Source organism: Salpingoeca rosetta (genome assembly GCF_000188695.1).
Source record: "Salpingoeca rosetta unplaced genomic scaffold supercont1.14, whole genome shotgun sequence".
NCBI classification, from domain to species: domain Eukaryota; class Choanoflagellata; order Craspedida; family Salpingoecidae; genus Salpingoeca; species Salpingoeca rosetta.
In genome coordinates this window covers 1058318-1075817 of record NW_004754920.1, presented here as the reverse complement: position 1 = coordinate 1075817, position 17500 = coordinate 1058318, and the positions used below count along the sequence as shown (strand labels likewise).

At 59.1% G+C, this 17500-nt stretch overlaps 6 protein-coding genes across 6 annotated transcripts in view; 2 read left to right on the top strand and 4 right to left on the bottom strand.

The window, feature by feature from the left end:
- PTSG_06335 (5-aminolevulinic acid synthase) overlaps positions 1 to 291 on the bottom strand; it is a gene marked incomplete at both ends in the record, with an annotated part of 2724 nt that extends 2433 nt beyond the window's left edge. The window contains one exon of the mRNA XM_004993168.1: positions 1 to 291. This exon is cut by the window's left edge and continues 748 nt beyond it. Within this exon, the coding sequence (XP_004993225.1) occupies positions 1 to 291 (291 nt within the window).
- Positions 292 to 1108: 817 nt separating this feature from the next.
- Positions 1109 to 3202, top strand: PTSG_06334 (uncharacterized protein; the record flags this gene model as incomplete). The annotated part of the gene is made up of 1 exon (XM_004993167.1): positions 1109 to 3202. One exon carries the CDS (start codon positions 1109 to 1111, stop codon positions 3200 to 3202), a length of 2094 nt encoding a protein of 697 aa, XP_004993224.1.
- A 398-nt stretch (positions 3203 to 3600) lies between these two features.
- Positions 3601 to 6138, bottom strand: PTSG_12432 (uroporphyrinogen decarboxylase). The gene has a single exon (XM_004993166.1). It carries the CDS (start codon positions 5959 to 5961, stop codon positions 3748 to 3750), a length of 2214 nt encoding a protein of 737 aa, XP_004993223.1. The 5' UTR covers positions 5962 to 6138; the 3' UTR covers positions 3601 to 3747.
- Positions 6122 to 12094, bottom strand: PTSG_12431 (uncharacterized protein). Its single transcript, XM_004993165.1, has 13 exons — positions 11845 to 12094; positions 11301 to 11488; positions 11045 to 11061; positions 10787 to 10863; positions 10381 to 10545; positions 10172 to 10229; positions 9867 to 9985; positions 7943 to 9660; positions 7556 to 7669; positions 7282 to 7406; positions 6970 to 7029; positions 6527 to 6721; positions 6122 to 6235 (listed from the first exon to the last, which is right to left on the bottom strand). Exons 1-13 carry the CDS (start codon positions 12036 to 12038, stop codon positions 6164 to 6166), a joined length of 3102 nt encoding a protein of 1033 aa, XP_004993222.1. The 5' UTR covers positions 12039 to 12094; the 3' UTR covers positions 6122 to 6163.
- A 226-nt stretch (positions 12095 to 12320) lies between these two features.
- On the top strand, positions 12321 to 13571 carry PTSG_06331 (uncharacterized protein; the record flags this gene model as incomplete). Its single annotated transcript, XM_004993164.1, has 1 exon — positions 12321 to 13571. One exon carries the CDS (start codon positions 12321 to 12323, stop codon positions 13569 to 13571), a length of 1251 nt encoding a protein of 416 aa, XP_004993221.1.
- Positions 13572 to 13810: 239 nt separating this feature from the next.
- On the bottom strand, positions 13811 to 17431 carry PTSG_06330 (uncharacterized protein). Its single transcript, XM_004993163.1, has 6 exons — positions 17143 to 17431; positions 16843 to 16943; positions 16640 to 16723; positions 16436 to 16534; positions 15619 to 16098; positions 13811 to 15409 (listed from the first exon to the last, which is right to left on the bottom strand). Exons 1-6 carry the CDS (start codon positions 17354 to 17356, stop codon positions 14048 to 14050), a joined length of 2340 nt encoding a protein of 779 aa, XP_004993220.1. The 5' UTR covers positions 17357 to 17431; the 3' UTR covers positions 13811 to 14047.
- Positions 17432 to 17500: the final 69 nt, after the last annotated feature.

The following is a 17500-nucleotide window of genomic DNA, read 5'->3' as shown; positions in this document are numbered from 1 at the left end:
GCACGAGCGCCGCAGCGTCTCCACCGTGTTGGTCGCGCACACGGGCTTGCCATCCGGGCCAACAAACGAGCACTGCGGCTCATCGTGCATGTGGCCGTGCATGTGGCCGTGCATGTGGCCATGGGCGTGGCCATGGGCGTGGCCGTTGTCGTCCTTTGATGATGAGAGGGAGGTGGCAGCAAGGGACAGGCGTCGCTTGGCCGGCGCCACCGCCGTTGCCGTCGCGGTCGCTCGATGGCGCATCCACGCCGCAACCACGCGGGGGCGAAAGTGTTTCGAGATCCCGTGCATTCTCACTGGCTTGGGGAAAGTCACAGGGATGAGAGAGGAGACGAGACAAAAAGGAATGATGTGAGAGGACAGGGGAAGGGGGGGCGGGTGAGAGAAAAAGAAAAGGCAGAGGGAATGATTTGTTGAGGAATGAAAAGGAGAAAGGCAAACAAAGCTTGACACGCGCACGCGAGAGAGTGTATGAGAAAGGGTGGGGGGGGAGGGAGGGAGTGGATCGAAAGAATGGACCTGATGCAAAATGGAGCGCACAATGAGAAAGAAGCCAAATCAGCCTGATGGGTAGCTCTATCACTCACGGCAGCACTCTCGGCAGTGTACTCTTATGTCTGTTTTCAAAAGCACCACCACCACCGACAACAGCACCAACCGAAATGGGCCAGGCGGTTGGCACACAGCACAGATTGGTCGCTCCTCCTCCAGAGCTACGTCAGGATACAAGGTCTCTGCACGACCCCTGCTGGCTGGCTGTGACGACGCCACACAACCCACGCACACCCAACACACAAAAACCCTCCTTCGAAACAAAGCCAAAGCAAAGCGCTCTCGGCAATCAATCAATCAATGCTGCTGCTGCTGCTGAGCTGGCAGGCAGGCGGGTGGCGAGGAGGACAAGCAGCATACGCAGAGCGGAAGAGAGTGTGGGACCTACGCAAGCAAGCAAAAAGCAAGCAACATGTGTGCGAGCAACACCACGCAAGATTGAACGAACGATTCGAAGCTCTCTCTCTCTCGCTTCGCGCAACCGATGTTTACTGCACTTTGTGCTGTCGCTATTCCATTTTCTTGCATCGCCTCGCCCAACACAACGACGACGGCGATGCCAGCGACGGGAGCAGCGCAGAGGAAGGGGCCCACGTCAGCTGGGCGTGTGCTGGCACTGGCTGCGGCCGGAGGCACGGCCACGACGCTGGCGCTCTTGTACCTGTGGGTGCAACAGAGAAAGAGGAAAGCCCGCGACTACCAGCAGCGCGTCAAGACCGCAGCAGCCTTCAGGCGCCACATCCATCACAAGCACCACCACCGCAGCAGCAAGCGCAAGGGCAAGAAGCGCTCACAACAGAACAAGCACAACAAGAAGAAGACATACGCCAGCGTCGCCAGTGGCGACGAGGCTGAAGACGACGAAGACACAGAGGGTCAGGAGAAAGGGAAGAGAGGAGGAGACGCAGCAGCATCATCATCTTCGCAGAAAGGCGACGATGATGGTGATGATGGTGATGATGATGATGATGACAAAGAAGAAGAAGGCCCGCGCATCGCCGTGCTGGGCGCAGGCATCAGTGGACTCGCCGCTGCATACTACATCAAGAAGAAGCGGCCAGAGTTTGATGTGCACGTGTTCGAGAAGGATGATGTCGTGGGTGGAAACATCCAAACTGTGCAGGCTGTCCAGCCGTCCACGCCCGTGCGCATCGAGACGGGGCCCCGCTCCCTGCGCACCTCCACCGCCTCTGCCCGCTTTGCGCTGCAGCTCATCGACGAGCTAGGTCTCGGCCCGCAGCTGGAGTGGGCCAACCGTGCAACACGCGGCCGTAGGTTCGTGTTTGACGAAGACACCGCCGCCCTTGAGGAGCTGCCCACCTCCGTCTCGCAGATCCTCGGCTTTGCGTATCGCCACAGCCTCGTCCCCGCTGTGCTGCGGGACCTGACGCAGGCCCTGTTCCACAGGGACGAGGGCGTGGGCTACGACACGTGCGAAGCCTTCTTCACCAAGCACTTTTCCCGCCACCTCGCCACCCGCTTCCTCACCGCCCTCGTGCACGGCATCTTCAGCGGCGAGGCCAACAAGCTCCTGCTGCGCTACGCCTTCCCCAGTATGTGGCAGCTGGAGCAAGCGTACGGCTCCGTCGTGCTGGGTGCCATCCTCGACCGCTTCCTCAAGCTCTCCGCCGCATATGAGACCCCAATCATGCCGCCCGCCCCGCAGGTGCCGGACCGCGTGGAGCGCTGGCTGCAGCGCGCCGCAAAGGAGCGCGTGGCCTCGCTCAAGGGCGGCCTGACCACGCTCACGTCCGCCCTGTGGGAACACGTCGTCGAGGCTGGCGTGCACATGCACATGGGCGCAGCCGTGGCTCGCATGGCACGCAGCGCTGACACCGACAGCGACAACGACGGCCATCACCATGGTGCTGGCGATGATGGCGATGATGGCCGTGACGATGGCGATGAGAGTGGTGGTCGCGTTGGTGACGGGGCCAGCAGCGGTGGAACCGGGGTTGCGCTGTTGGATGAGGACGGGGCGCCCATGCTGGTTGACGTGGATTGCGTCATCTCCACGCTGCCGCCCGCAGAGCTGCACCAGTTGCTTGCAAGCAGTCTGCCGCACCTCTCGCTCACGGAGACGGCGCACCGCCGCGCCATGGCCTGCGCCAACAAGCTCGCCCGCGTACGTAGCCTGTCCATTGCCGTGGTCACGTTTGTGTTCCTGCGGTCCTCCTTCAAGGCCGTCGTGAAGGAAGGCGTTGAGCCTGGCTTTGGGTTCCTCATGCCGCGCACACAGGCGCGTGGCCACCTCCTGGGCGTGGTGTACGACTCGTGCGTCTTTCCCGAATTGGCAGGTGCAGAGCACGTGGTGCTGACGGCCATGCTCGGCGGGGAGGGCCACAACCACCAGACCTTTGTGGAGACATCAAGCGAGCAGGTGCTGCTGGATGAGGCGTGGCAGTGCGTGCAGCAGCACCTTGGTGTCGCCGTCACCCCGTCTGCCTCGCGTCTCACGCGGTGGGTGCGTGCCATCCCGCAGTTTGACCACCTGTACGCTGCAGCTCGCGCCGACATGGAGGCGTGCGTGCAGGCACACCTGCCGTGGCTGTTTGTGGGCGGTAAGGCGTTTGGCTTTGGAGTCGGCGTGAATGACTGCATCGTCACAAGCGCATCCATCGCAAACCAAATTGTCGACCTCCTCTCCTAGGCAACTGCATCTGTGTCTGTGTGGGTATATGTGTGTGTGGGGTGTGGGTGCGGGTGTCTGTCTGTGTGTGTGTGTGTGGGGGGTGTGGGTGCGGGTGTCTGTCTGTGTGTGTGTGCGTGTGGGTGTGGGTGTCTGTCTGTCTGTCTGTGTGTGTGTGTGTGCCTGTCTGTCTGTTTGTCTGTCTGTCTGTCTGCCTGTCTGTCTGCCTGTCTGTCTGTCTGCACGTGTGCGTGTAAATAGGTCTGTCTTCCTGCTCGTCTGGCTATCTGTCTGTCGGTCCGTCCCCTTGTCTTCCCCTTGTCTTCCCCTTGTCTTCACATGTGTCCTGTGCTTGGGATGGCGCCATCACGGCACCAGTCTTGCTGAGCTCAACAATGCCTTCTTGCCAATGTCATTGCGACGATTAAACTGTTCATTGACACCATCAGGGGCAAGCAAGCACGCAATCGCAAACTGCGACAAAGAACCAAAGGGTCATGACACACAACAACACCAACCCAACACACGGCAAGTCACAACGAAAACACACACACACACACAGGGCATCAGAGCGAGACGACGGTGCGCCCGTCCACGTCACGCTGCTGCTGCTGCTGCTGCTGCTGCTGCTGGTCGCGCTGTGCCCGGAGCTCGATGAGAATGGCCTCGCCACCGTCCGCCTTGAGGTCGGCAGCCACCTTCTCGCCAAGCGCAGCGGCCTCCGCCTCTGTCGTCACAACGGCGTCGCACGTGCGCGAGGCGAGCGTCTTGCCGTCCACGCTGCACACGTTGCCGCACAGCACGATGCGGCCCGTGTCGGCGTCGCGCTGCGAGCGCACTGCGATGGGCAGAGAGCACCCGCCCCCGAGCGAGCGCAGGAAGCCACGCTCGGCGCTGCACACAAGCGCCGTCTCGTTGCACTGCACACTCGCATGCAGCATCTCCGCCAGCACCGCAGCATCTTTGTCACCGTCATCATCATCATCATCGCCGCCCTCGCCACCATGGGGCCCCGGCTTGGCTGAGCATCGCACCTGCACGCCCAGCGCTGCCTGGCCAACAGCGTGCGGCACCACGTCCACGCTCAGCTTCTCGCCAACCCGTGCCTCCATGTTCAGCCGCTCCAGGCCAGCAGAGGCGAGCACGAGGGCGTCGTATCCGTTGGCCGGGTCATCGAGCTTGCGCAGGCGCGTCTTCACGTTCCCGCGCACGTGCTTAAAGGTGAGGGAAGGGTATGCACGCGCGAGGAACGCACGGCGGCGCGCAGAGCTGGTGCCCAGCACGCTGCCCGGTGGGAGGTCGGCGATGGAGCTGTAGCGGCCGTTGTGGCGCGGGTTGAACACGACGCAGTCGCGTGGGTCGTGGCGTTCGCTGATGGCGGCGAGGCGCGTCGAAGGGTGCAGGGTGGACGGCACATCCTTGAGCGAGTGCACGACACAGTCCACCTCGCCAGACACGAGCGCACGCTCCAGCGCGTCCGTGAACACGCCCGTCGTGCCAAACTTGTCCAGGGCGGTGGTGAGGTCCTTGTCGCCGGCCGTGTCAACCACCTTGATGCGGAAGCGGTGCGTCGGGTACTTCTTGACCAGGCGATCCAGCACGTAGTGCGCCTGCCACAGCGCCAGCACGGACCCGCGCGTGCCGATGGTGTACACGCGCTGGCGGGAGGAGAAGTTGTGCACGGCGTCGACAAAGGCCGCCACTGCGCGCGGCTCCATGTCGGGGGACATGCCGTGGCCCATGTTGGCAATGTGCCCGCGCGTGCCAAACAGCGACATGACGCGGCACACCTCCTCGCGGATGGTGTCGTCGCTGCCGTACATGGCGCAGGGGTCCATGTTGCCTTGGAAGGCCATGCGGGACTTGGTTGCGCGCTGCGCCTCCTGCGGATCCATGGTCCAGTCCAGCGACAGCACGTCGTAGTCCGAGGACTCGAGCAGGCTGAAGGCCCAGTGCGCGCCCTTGGCAAAGCAGATCATCGGCACGGCGTCGGTGCCCAGCTCGGCCTTGACGGCGGAGGCAATGCGCACCAGATACGGGGCGGCAAACTCGCGGAAGTGGCGTGGGGACAGGCTGCCTGCCCACGAGTCGAACACCTGCAGGAGCTGCGCACCGGCGCGCACCTGCGCCACAAGGTAGCGCACGGTGACGTCTGTGATCATGGAGAGGAGGCGGTGTGACGCCTCCGGGTCCTTGTACAGCCAGCTCTTGGCCTTGGAGAAGGTCTTGGAGCCGCTGCCTTCGATGGCGTAGGCGAAGAGCGTCCAGGGCGCGCCGGCAAAGCCAATCAGCGGCACGTGGCCTCCCAGGCGGTGGCGCGTGAGCGTGATGGCCTTGAACACGTACCCGAGGGACTCATGCACGTCCACGTCGGCGTTGAGGGCGTCAATGTCCTCGCGGCAGGTGATGGGCTGCGGGAACGTGGGGCCCTTGCCCTTGACCATGTCGCAGTGCATGCCGAGCGCCTGCAGGATGACGAGGATGTCGGAGAAGATGATGGCGGCGTCAATGGGGAAGCGCACCAGCGGCTGCAAGGTGATGGCGCACGCGAGCGCTGGGGTGCGGCACTTGTCAAAGAAGTCCAGGCCTTCGCCAATGGCGTTGTACTCTGGCAGGTACCTCCCTGCCTGGCGCATCACCCACACGGGGACGCGCTCCACATCTTCGCGTCGTGCTGCGCGCAGAATCAGGTCGTTCTTCAGCTCGGGGAAGTTCTTCGCCTCCAGCTCGTGCGCCTCGGGCTCCCGGCGCTCCGCCAAATGCTCGGCAAGCGTCGCCATCGCGTCCGTTCTTTGTGTGTGTGTGGGAGGGGGGGATGGTTTGGTGGTGTGGGGTGGTGTAAATGGAGTACACGCTGGCTGGGTGGCTGGGCGTGTGTGGAGGTGGAGCTCTTTGGTGCAGTGTGTGTGCGCTTTGTGCAAGATTGTGCGCGGATGATTGCAATACTGAAGATTCGTGTATATCTTTTAACGGAAATCGGCATTACACGGTTGTTTCATGGGCGGTTGTGCTGGCTGTGGTGCATGCTGGCACACGCGGTGCTTCGGCGACACGCTGATGATGGTTGGAGGGAGGGGAAAGGAAGAGAGGGAAAGGAGGGTTGACGGATGGACGGGTGTGAGGGGTATCAAGAAAGTGCGAACAGCGCAATGCGCATGGTACATGGTACAACACGCATGGGACGTGTACAAGGACGCAAGTACACGTGTGTGTGTGTGTGTGTGTGTGTGTGTCTGTGTGTGTGTGTGTGTGTGTCTGTGTGTGTGTGTGTGTGTGTGTGTGTGCACAGTCGCGCGCGCACACACATAAACACATGCGCACGCAACCCGTGCTGCATGCACACACCTTGAGGACATCGAGCAAGAGCTGCTTGTCAAGAGTGTCAAAGTCGCTCTGTTGTGAGAGTTGGGGCAGGTTCTTGACAATGATGGCCATGGCTTGTTCTTTGGCATCATCGTTGTGCACAAGAGCAGCAGCTTTAAGCACCGGCACGGCATTGGACGTTGACAACGTCGCCTGGATCCGCTGATGACACGTGTCCTACCCATGGAGTTGGTGTTTGGTGGGGGGGGTGTGAAGCGACGTGAGCACACATGCATGTTTGTGTGTGTGTTTGCGTGTGTGTGTGTGTGTGTGTGTGTGTGTGTGTGTGTGTGTGTGTGTGTGTGTGTGTGTGTGTGTGTGTGTGTGTGTGTGTGTGTGTGTCAAGCTTTTCGCCCCTCGCTCCTCTCTCGTCTTCCCCTTCCCGTATCCACCCATCCATCACTCAGTGCATAAGCTGCACTTACGTGCAGGTGTGCTGTTGAGAAGGAAAAGTAGTTGGCGCACGAGGCCAACACCACCGCATCCTGCAAGCGCCCATAAAAGTGTGTTGTGATGTGACACGAACATGGGGGACGGTGTGATGGAGACACCAAGACTCACTCCACAACTGTCAAAAACACATCCACACACACACACACACACACACACACACACACACACACACACACACACACACACACACACACACAAGCATTCACACACACACACACACACACACAAGCATTCACACACACAAGCATTTACACACACACACACACAAACAAACATTCACGCACCTGAGGAGAGACGGCCTCGACTTCGCCCAAGTAGACGTAACAGAGAAGATGCTTGGCTGCAGAAGGAGAGAGCAAGCGGTCGCCCAGGAGAAGGCGGACACAGTTGGACCGCGCCTCCACCATGCCTGCAGGCACCACAAGGAGGAGGAAGCAGATGCAGAAAGTTGGGAGGCAATGCTTGGACAAGGGAGTTGTTCAAACGTACATCCACACTATACCCCCGCGCGCACAACCCCATGCACACAAACCCGCACACACAGGCATGTACACGCACCTGAGCGGAACAGCGATGCAAAGTAGCCGCAGCGCGCTGCCACAATGCATGCATGCACGCGACACACGCCGCCGTCAAATTCAACCAGCGTGTCTGGATCAAGCAGTGCGTCACCTGTCGAGACAAGAGCATGGCCATTGCGAGCACAGAAATGGTGTCAAATAATATTGAAGCACACGCCACACACACACACACATGCACACGCAAACGCACACACACACGCACACGCACACACACACACACACGCAAACGCACACACGCACACGCAAACGCACACACACACGCAAACGCACACACACACACGCAAACACACACACACATGTACGTACATACACACGCGCGCACACGCATACGCACACAAACACGTGTACACAGGTACAAGCGTACGTTTTGATTCGCTCGTGGTGCGCGATGGGCCTTGTGCGTGTGTCAGCACAAACGACTCCAACACGCGGTCAAAGAGACGAAACAGCGCACGCTGGATATGGTCTGCACCACCGCCGCCACTGATGCCACCGCTGCCACCGCTGCCACTGCGTCCCGCGTCCCCCGTCAGCTCCAGTAGGATGCGGGTGGAGGACGACTGGCGGGAGAGCGGAGATGGTGATGTCGCAATGCCGCTTCCACGGCCCATTGTGCTCCCACTCCCACTGCCGCTCACTCTCGCGCTTCCGCCCATCGTGGCCGTGGTTGTCGTCGCAGTCGTGCCACCCGTGTTCGGTGGTGACATGGCTGCTGCGGTGCGCAGAGTTGCTGCGCCGTGGGTGAGCTCGTGCTGCCGCACCAGCTCCACAATGACATCGCGTGGGAGGTGCTCAAATTCCGGCGACATGACCACGTGCCGGTAGTTGCATGGCCGCAGCACAAAGTCGAGCAGGTGTTGTCGCACGTCCATCATGTTGCGGCGGGTGACGGCCTGCAGGATGGTGAGCACGTTGTCCACGCGTGTGTTGATGCGGACGCATGCCACGCAGAGCGCCTTGAGCCGCGCCACGTGCATGTGGTCGGCAAGGCTGCACAGGTCAAGCAGGTTGGCGATGGTGCTGTTGGTGGCCAGCGTCACGTCAAGCCATTCCGGCAGCGTGTCTGTGTAGCAGAAGTGCACCAGGGCCTGCAACGTGGATGTGGACGCTGCTTCCGCCACCACAAGGTGCAGTGGCGCTGATGGCCTTGGGCGCAGCTTGAACGCAGACAGCTGTGGCTGCTGTTGCTGTTGCTGTTGTTGTTGTTGCTGTTCTTGCTGGTGCTCTTGCTGCTCTTGCTGTTGTTGCTGTTGTTGCTGTTGGTCAGCCTCGTGTGTCGTGTGCACTGGCTCATCAGCAGCATCCGTCGCTTCAATGCAGCTGCCAGCCTCTGTTGCCTCGCCCCTACCATCACTGCGTGCACTGCCTTCGCCACCATCACTGCCCTCCCTTCCTTCACCGCTAGCTGTTGCACCGCCACCACCCCGTGCGCCATCGCCGACACCAACACCAACACCAACACCGCGTCTCTGCCGTCGTCGCTGCTGCTGCTGCTGCTGCTGCTGCTGCTGCTGCTTTGCGAGCGCCTCGCGTATCCGTGTCCGCAACACGTCGCTTCGCACGGCCATCAGGGCAGCATGGCACTGCACCCCACAACCACCAGCACCTCTGCCACAAGAAATGCTTTCACCTGCATTCTCCCCACCATCATCACCACCACCATCATCGTTCTCGTCGTCGTCATCATCATCGTCGTGGTTCTCCTTTCCTTGTGCTGCCTGTCTTCTCGCACCGCCACCTTCACCGCAATCAACGCGCCCCTTCATGTCACCGTCACCATCATCACCACCACCACAGCCATCATCGCCAGGGGTGCGGTGACGCGGGTGCAAGTACACGTCGGCAAGCATGCCAGTCACGTGCAGACTGCCAATGTCTTTCATCAGTGATGGCTGCTCCGGCTCGACGAGGGACAGGCAGAACATGTGCCCGCTGCGTGTGCTGTGCGACACGTCCAACGTACCGCCGAAAACATACATGGTGTCGGCGGCAACGCATGCGGAGTGGAAGCAGCGTCCGCTTGGCGTAAACGCGCTCTCCTCTGGCACAATCCGGCACCAGACGCGTTTGGCCAGATCAAATCTGCACAGCAGCACGCACGTGGATTTGGATGTGGGAAAGCACAGCATTTGGGTGATGAACACACATCAGTAACGGGAGACGGGAAAGCGTGCGCCAGCACATGGACACTAGCATATGGACACTAGCACACGCAATGTGCACACACACGCACGCACACACACACGTACGCACACGCATACACACACACGCACGCACAGGTGTTGAACCTGTAGATTGAGTTTGTGAGCATGTTGTCGGCACAGCCACCAAAGATCCAGAGATTGTTGTTGTGGTGGACCATGGAGTGGCCAAACCGGCGCGATGGAGGTTCCCCGCCCCCATGAAACTACATGCCCACAGACAGCGTGTGTGTGTGTGTGTGTGTGTGTGTGTGTGTGTGTGTGTGTGTGTGTGTGTGTTGCTGAATGAGTGCAGCATGTGACAGCGTGCATGTCTCAACCAAGGCGTCAATCATGCTTGGTGCAAAGTGTTTCCATACAGTCAACAATGATGTGTGTGTGTGAATACGAGCCTGCGAGAGGAATTCAATTCGTCGCCACGTGTGCGACCCAAAGTCAAAGGCGTGCAGCCTGAACACGGCAGTGAGTGAGGCGGAATTTTGTGGTTCAAAGATTATTTCCAGCAATGACGACGCAGATACATGCAGGTACATGCAGACGCACGCACGCACGCACGCACTCACGCACACACGCAACTACACAGAACACACACGCAACTGACTGGTTGGAGCTGAATTTTCCGGACATGCCAGAGAAGATGAACATGGTGGTAGTCGATGTGGCGCAGGGCATGTTGCAGCACGGGGGCGGGACGTCGCCTTGCTGGTTGACGCGCTCCCATCGCTTGTCGTTTGCAGACAAGTCAATGCGCCACATGTCGTTGAGCCTGGAGGTTTGAGGTGTGCGTGTAAGATCATCAGTGCTGGTAGGGAGTGGCGAGGGGGGATCGATTGGAAGGTGCATGTGGGCTGTTGGCGCCCGCGTGCAGGGGTGACACAAGGAGCCAAGGAGCCAAGGAGGACAGGTAGGTGGTCAGCATGACGAGGCAACAAGCCGCCATCTGTGGATGCAGCTTGCTCTGACTGCATTCGTGTCAAGGCGTTCGCTCTGTGGACAAAAAATCGTACCTGTCACTGCCATCGAAGCCAGCAAAGACGTACATCCAGCTGCCATACATTGCACAGCACTGCGCAGACCGCGCGGGCTGCAGTGCATGCGTGTGTATGTTTTGTTGTGTGTGTGTGTGAAGGTGTGTGTTTGGTTGTGTGTGTGTTTGAGTGTGTGTTTGTGTGAGTGTGTGTGTGAGTGTGTGTATGTTTGGTTGTGCATTGCGGCTGCTCTGACATAAACATTTCCAAGAGCAACACGACAAGACTGGCACTCACCGGCGTGTTTGATCCATCTGCGTCCAAGAACGGCGAGAGGTTGTCAAATCAATGGTGGGTTGCAGTTGACGGCAAAGTGTGCGTCAGCACTCGTAGTGACATACATGTAACTTGCGCGTTTTGTCAGTTCTCCCGCCACCATTCGCACACCTGCCGTTCGCACACTTGCCGTTTGCACACCTGCCGTTTGTACACGACACACAAGCACACACACACGCGCCTTGCCTCACACGCACACACACACGCGCGCACACACCTGCCAGGATGATGGGGCGCCACATGCCCTTGTCTGGAAAGTGTTGATAGAGGTCGTTGCGGTTCTCCAGATTTGAGTTGGAGAAGATGTCCCCTGTGTATCCGCCAAAGCAGTAGATGGAGTGCTTGTAAACGACGGCGCTGTGGTGGTACCGAGGCGATGGCGAATCGCCCTTGACAGTCTGGCAGCTGTGTGTGTGTGTGTGTGTGTGTGTGTGTGTGTGTGTGTGTGTGTGTGTGTGTGTGTGCATGTGTGTGAGTGAAAGGAGATGAGCAGGCGCAAAGGCGTCAAAGATCACATCACACAGGCAAGCATGAAGGCGTTCGACCCACCAGCAAAGCAAGCAATGTGACGAGCGAAGCAAGTAACACGCGCAACGCCTTCGCATCTCTCCGCCCCCCCCCCACACACACACACATACATGCACAAATTCGCGCACACATACACACATACATACGCACACACTCACACACACACTCACAGCTACACGCGCACGTGCGCGCAAACACACATACTACACACACACACACACACACACACATACCTGCTCCAGGAATGATCGTGCACGTCAAAGCGCAACATGTCGCCAAGCATGGTGGAGCCAGAGTCGCCGCCATGGATAAAGAGCCCATCACCCACGGTCACAGCGGCGTGCTTGCTGCGAGACGACCCCACAAAGGGCGCAACACCAGGCAGCTGCCGCCACGCATGCCAGCGCAACAACGCCCGCTCGTCCATCGGGCCGCAACCAACCAACCAGCTAACAACAACGCCCACACAAACACAAATACGCGGAGAAATGTCTGGAATCATTCGCCAAAACTCGTTCGGTGGAAGGACACCGCCATTTCCGCCAAAGCGCAACAAACAACAACACTGCCAAGCAAGGAGCCAGCCTCCAACAAGCAAGCATCTAAGCCTGCAAGCTGTTTTGCTTCGTGCCTTCTCTTCATTCATCGCTTGCTTCCTTCCTTTGCTGTGTTCTTCGTGTTCTTGGTGTGTCACATGTCACAGCACGTCATGTCATCAACTACAGCTGCAGGCTCAGCGCAGGGTGCTGCCACACCGGAGCAAGACCGGGAGATCTTGATCAAGGAGCTCGACGACCAGATGAGCCAGATCCACGACCTGGACGAAGGCATGAGTAAGGTGGTGACGGCCGTGCTCACCATTCTCTCTGTGGGCAATGCCCTGCTTGCCGCTTTTGGCATGGACGCCATCCCGCCAAAAGTGTTCGCCGTCGTCGCAGCCGTGGAGTTCCTCGTCTGCCTCGAAACCAACCTCATCATCTCCCAGCTGCAGGTCTACCGCTCCAAGCATGCCATTGCGCGCCGCACCCTCATGCTCAAGCTTGGGGGAGCCGGCATCAAGGGCTGGTTGGAGGAAGGCGGGGATGATGACAATGCAAGGTGCTGCTGTTGGTCCGCTGACACCACGGAATGTTGCTGCGGGCAAATGGGCATCACCAGCTGTTGTTGGTTGGGAACCCCAGGAGGCAACAAATGCTGCTGCGCCAAATGTTGCTGCGACACAACCGAACTGACCGCCGACTCCTCCAAGAGCCAGGTGAGCGCAGTCACGTTTCACACGCAGGCCAAATTCCATCTCCTTATTGCTGCCTCCGTCTTCGGCTTTGGCATCCGCAACACCTCGTTCCAGCCAGTGGGTGTGACCTGGCAGTCGCTCTTCACCGCCATTGCCGCCGGGTTCCTGATAGCCATCATCACAATGAAGATGCCGATTGGCTACGGCTTGGCAGCAGGGGGCGGCGTGCTCTGGTTCCTGCGCCTCATTTCCTTTGCCTCCGACTGTAGGGAGTTTTTCAGCCAGTGCAAGAAGACCTTCTGCTGCTGCTGCTGTGGTGCACAGAACAAGCAGAACTGGCAGGGCGACGGACACCAAACACACGGCGTGGCACCGCACACACCACGCACACCACGCGCAGCACAGCCAGGCAGGACGGTCACAACGGATGCAGCAGACACAGCGGACACAGCAGACACAACAGACACAACGGACCGACGCAAAGAACAGCGCGCACAAGGCGTGTTGAACCTCCAGAACGGCCAGGACGGGCAGGATGCACAGGATGTGCAAGGTGGGCACAATGGGCAGACCACACTGCACGTACCGACCAATCAAACCGCCTTGAACGTGCAAGAGGGGCAGAACGGACACGACGCGCAGAACGGACACGACGCGCAGAATGGCCACGACGAGGAGGGCGTGCTGAACATCCAGGACGGGCAGACCGGGCAGACTGAAACCTAATCAACTTGAACGCCGAAATAGTTGAATTGTCTGCCCTTGTTCCCTTCCACGCTTGTTCCCCTCCATGATTCTCCACTGTGCCCGCGTTGCATGAGCAACTGGCCCTGTTCCTTCTCCCGCCCATACCCTTGCCCGGTGTTATCCTCGTTCGTTCAATCATACAAAGCCACACACGCATTGCATTCCATGCCATGACACATGCAGCGAGCAAAGTAACAGCACAAAGCAAAGGAAAAGAGACACGGAACAAGCAAACAAACAGGCGAAGCTACAAAACCACCAAACGGAATGTAATATAACAGAACTCAAGCATGGCGCCATCGTACACCCTCGTGTCGCACCACGGATGAGCGTGTCACCATGTCACCACCCAGCACCACTCTCCTTTCCTTCATTCCCCACCCACCTCCATTCCCTACTTTCTTCTGCCCTCTCTCCTCAGCCATCTTCATCTCCTCTCAACGCTCCTTTCGTCTTCACCAGCCCACTTGCACTTCCACCTGGACAGGTGGGTTGCCCCATTCATCCAAGCCGCGGCCGTCGGGCAGAACAAGCTGGTACTCAAGCACATACGTGCCAGACGCGCCTGGCGCACGCAAGTGTGCAGCGGCAGATGCGCGCTCACCGCTGCCAACAGTCACCCCCAACGGCACACACGTCAGGTCAGACGCTGACGACAACGGCAACGATGATGATGACCTGAAGCCGGCGCACAGGGTTGCGTGCGGGCTGATGTCGCCCCAGCCATCGTTGCGCACGGTCATGTTGACGGTGACGGGGGCGCTGACGACTGGGTACAATGGCGCGATAATCTCGGGCTCGTACGACACCTGGTGATCTGTGTCGCCACCGAGGTGCGCGCGTGCGAGCGCCGACAGCACGTGCGGGTCCACAACAGCGACGTTATCGCCGGCAAGCGCCCGCACCTCCTGCACTAGCTGCTTGTAGTACGTTGGCGTCTGCAGCACGTTGCGCCAGACAAAGAACTGCGGGTTGGGGTTGGACGCGTTGTATCTGCCCGCAATGATGCTGGCAGCGCGCGTGGCGTTGCCGTCGGAAGGGAGGTCCTGCTGCGAGAAAACGGGCATGTTGCCGTTCAGACGCGTCGGTGCGCCCTGTGCCGGGTTGAGTTCGTCCACCACGCCCAGCGCGGAGAAGGGCGCGTACATGCGCTCGGCCTCTGGCGTCATGGCGCCGGCATCCCCGTTGATGAGAAACCCCGTGAACCTCATGTCAAACTGGCGGAACAGCGGAATGTTATGCGCAATCCACGACGCATTTGCGGAAGGATAGCTGGACGGCGAACGTGGCGGGAGCAGCTGCGTCGGGTTGAGGTACCCGGCACCGCTATCACCGCTGATGAGGCGATCGGAGGCCGTCGTGCTGCCCAGCGCGTACATGAAGGCTGGCGGGAAGCGCCAGCTCAGCTCAGCGTCCACGGCCCAGCCGAGCGGCACGCTGCCGCGGTTGCCGTCGTCCCAGCGCGCCTTGAGCTCGTTGTACACCCACGCGGCGCTGTCGTAGTCGCCGACGTAGAAGGAGATGTACATGCGCGGCACAACGGCGCGCGTCTTGGCCTGCACATACCCTTTGCTCTGAAGTTGTGGCAGTGAGAGTGGTGGCTGCTGCACAAAGCGGGAAGGCAGCGGCAAGGTGGAGTAGAAGGCTGCGTTTGCCATGGCCTCGATGCAGCACGCGTCTGCATCCACAAATGCGTTGTACGCCGATAGCACCTGCACCATCTTCCACTCCGTAGCTACGCCTTGATGCTTCTCGTTCACATACTTGAATGCCCATGGTACGAAGCCCACGACATGGATCATGTGCCCATGCTCGTCCTGCGACAGGATGTATGTTTTGGAGAGGGGGAGGGAGAAAGGGAGGGGTGCGTCACATGGCAAGTGGCGACGCAGAAAGACCAAGCAAGGAGCAGAATGATTCGTGAACCGGTTCACGCGCAGCTGTACATGCACGCGCGCACGTTCACATGCACACATGCACACACATGCATACAGACACACAGACACACAGACACACACGCACACACCTTGCTTTGTGTTGCTGTCATTTGGGCGTTGGATGCGTTCATGATGGCGACGAGGGTGTGGTAGTCTGTGCCGAGCGGCTGGTGTGGGTCGTCATTTGGGGCCTGGTCCTGCCACACATCGAGGTCCCAGAAGAACCCACGTCGCGCAATGACGTAATCCTGGTTGGGGATGGTGTTGCCCAACCGCGGCGCCTTGGACGCCACGCCCGTCCAGAAGTAGTCAATCATGTACCCGTGCACGTGTGGGGTGCACGCGCCGGTGCGGATGAGCTCGTCGATGGCCCACATGTACGCATCGCACTTGCTGCTGCCAGTCACGCGCCCGTCAAACTTGCCCGTGAGGTTGTAGGCCACACGCATCTTGCGCGTGTGCACAAGCTGCGAGTACCAGCTGTTCGGGTCGCCGTTGGGGTCAAAGGCAACGGGAAGTAGATTGTAAGCGCCAGCGAGCGACGCAGCCACCAGTGACGTCGACGGCACCTGTGTACGGTGAAGGGTTGGGCATTTCATATAGGGTAAGCGCGAGGGGTTTGACATTGCAACAGGACACGGAAGAGAAGGGAAGGGAAGGGAAGATAAAGGAGGGGAAGGGAAGAGAAGGGAAGGGACGGGCAAGGGCAAGGGAGACAGATGTTTTGAGGTGAAAAGCAACATGCTCGGCTCGCTATGAGGCTGATGAAGGTAAGTGTGGCCAAGTGTCAGGTACTGGAATACACGGGCACACACGATTCATGACAGCACAATACGCGTCGATTGACCATAATGCTGAGGTGTGGGGAATATGCATGGCAAACAGGTCCCTTAGATGGTCACATACGTTCGTGTCATAGATGGCAGTGCCATTGAAGTGTTGCATGTACTTGTCCAAGATGTCGTCGACGGTGTCCAGCGTTTGAAACTGGACGTCCTTGAACCACTATGAAGAAGAACAGTGTGTGTGTGTGTATGGAGATGGAGGTGAGCGATTGGACATGGTGTTTGAGGTTAGGGTTCTGTTGGAGGAGCTTGTCATGAGGCATACCGTTTGTTGGATGAATGGGAACCATGCTGCGTCGGCAGGGGTGTGGTTCAAGAACAGCTGTGGCTGATCCCGGTTCACGATGCCCTAACATATGGGCGCGTGTGCGCATGCGTGTGTGTGTGTGTGTTGAGCTCGATGAAACACTCACATGCACGAAGACGTGAACACATACATACACACATACAAATGGATTGGGGGTGCACCTGAATGGCAGCGAGGAGCTGTGTTGTTTGGTAGTACGTTGGTGGGTCAACAGCGGTCTCGTTCAGCAGCCACGAGCTGTCATACACAAACACCTGGCCTGCTGATCGCGGGGACGGGGGAGGGAGGGAAGGGGAGATGATTGGTGACATGTATCAACAAAGCAGGAGAATAGCCAAAGCGGACAACCACACACACACACACACACACACACACACACACACACACACACACACACACACACACACACACACACACACACACACACACACACACACACACACACACATTCATGCACCGACCTGTGGCTGCTTGGAGGCGCTGCACTTGCTGTTGAAAGGCCGCTTCGTCGAAGCGAGCTGCAGCAGCGTCGGTCGTCATCAAGGACGACATACCAAGCAGCACCAGCAGCACCAGCAGCACCAGCATCGCGTGTGCGAGAAGCGAGGCGTTCATCTCGACTGGTGTGGATGGGTGATGCGAGCGTGATGTGGAATGAACACGGCACAACAACATCCACTCACTGTTGGCAGGACCACAAAACCAAAAGGCGGCGCACAAACCAAAACAATACGTCACCGCCTCCTCCACTGAACACACACGAGCAACGAACGCAATGCCGTCTCTCGCCCTGCAGGTGTGCGATTGTGATGCGACGTG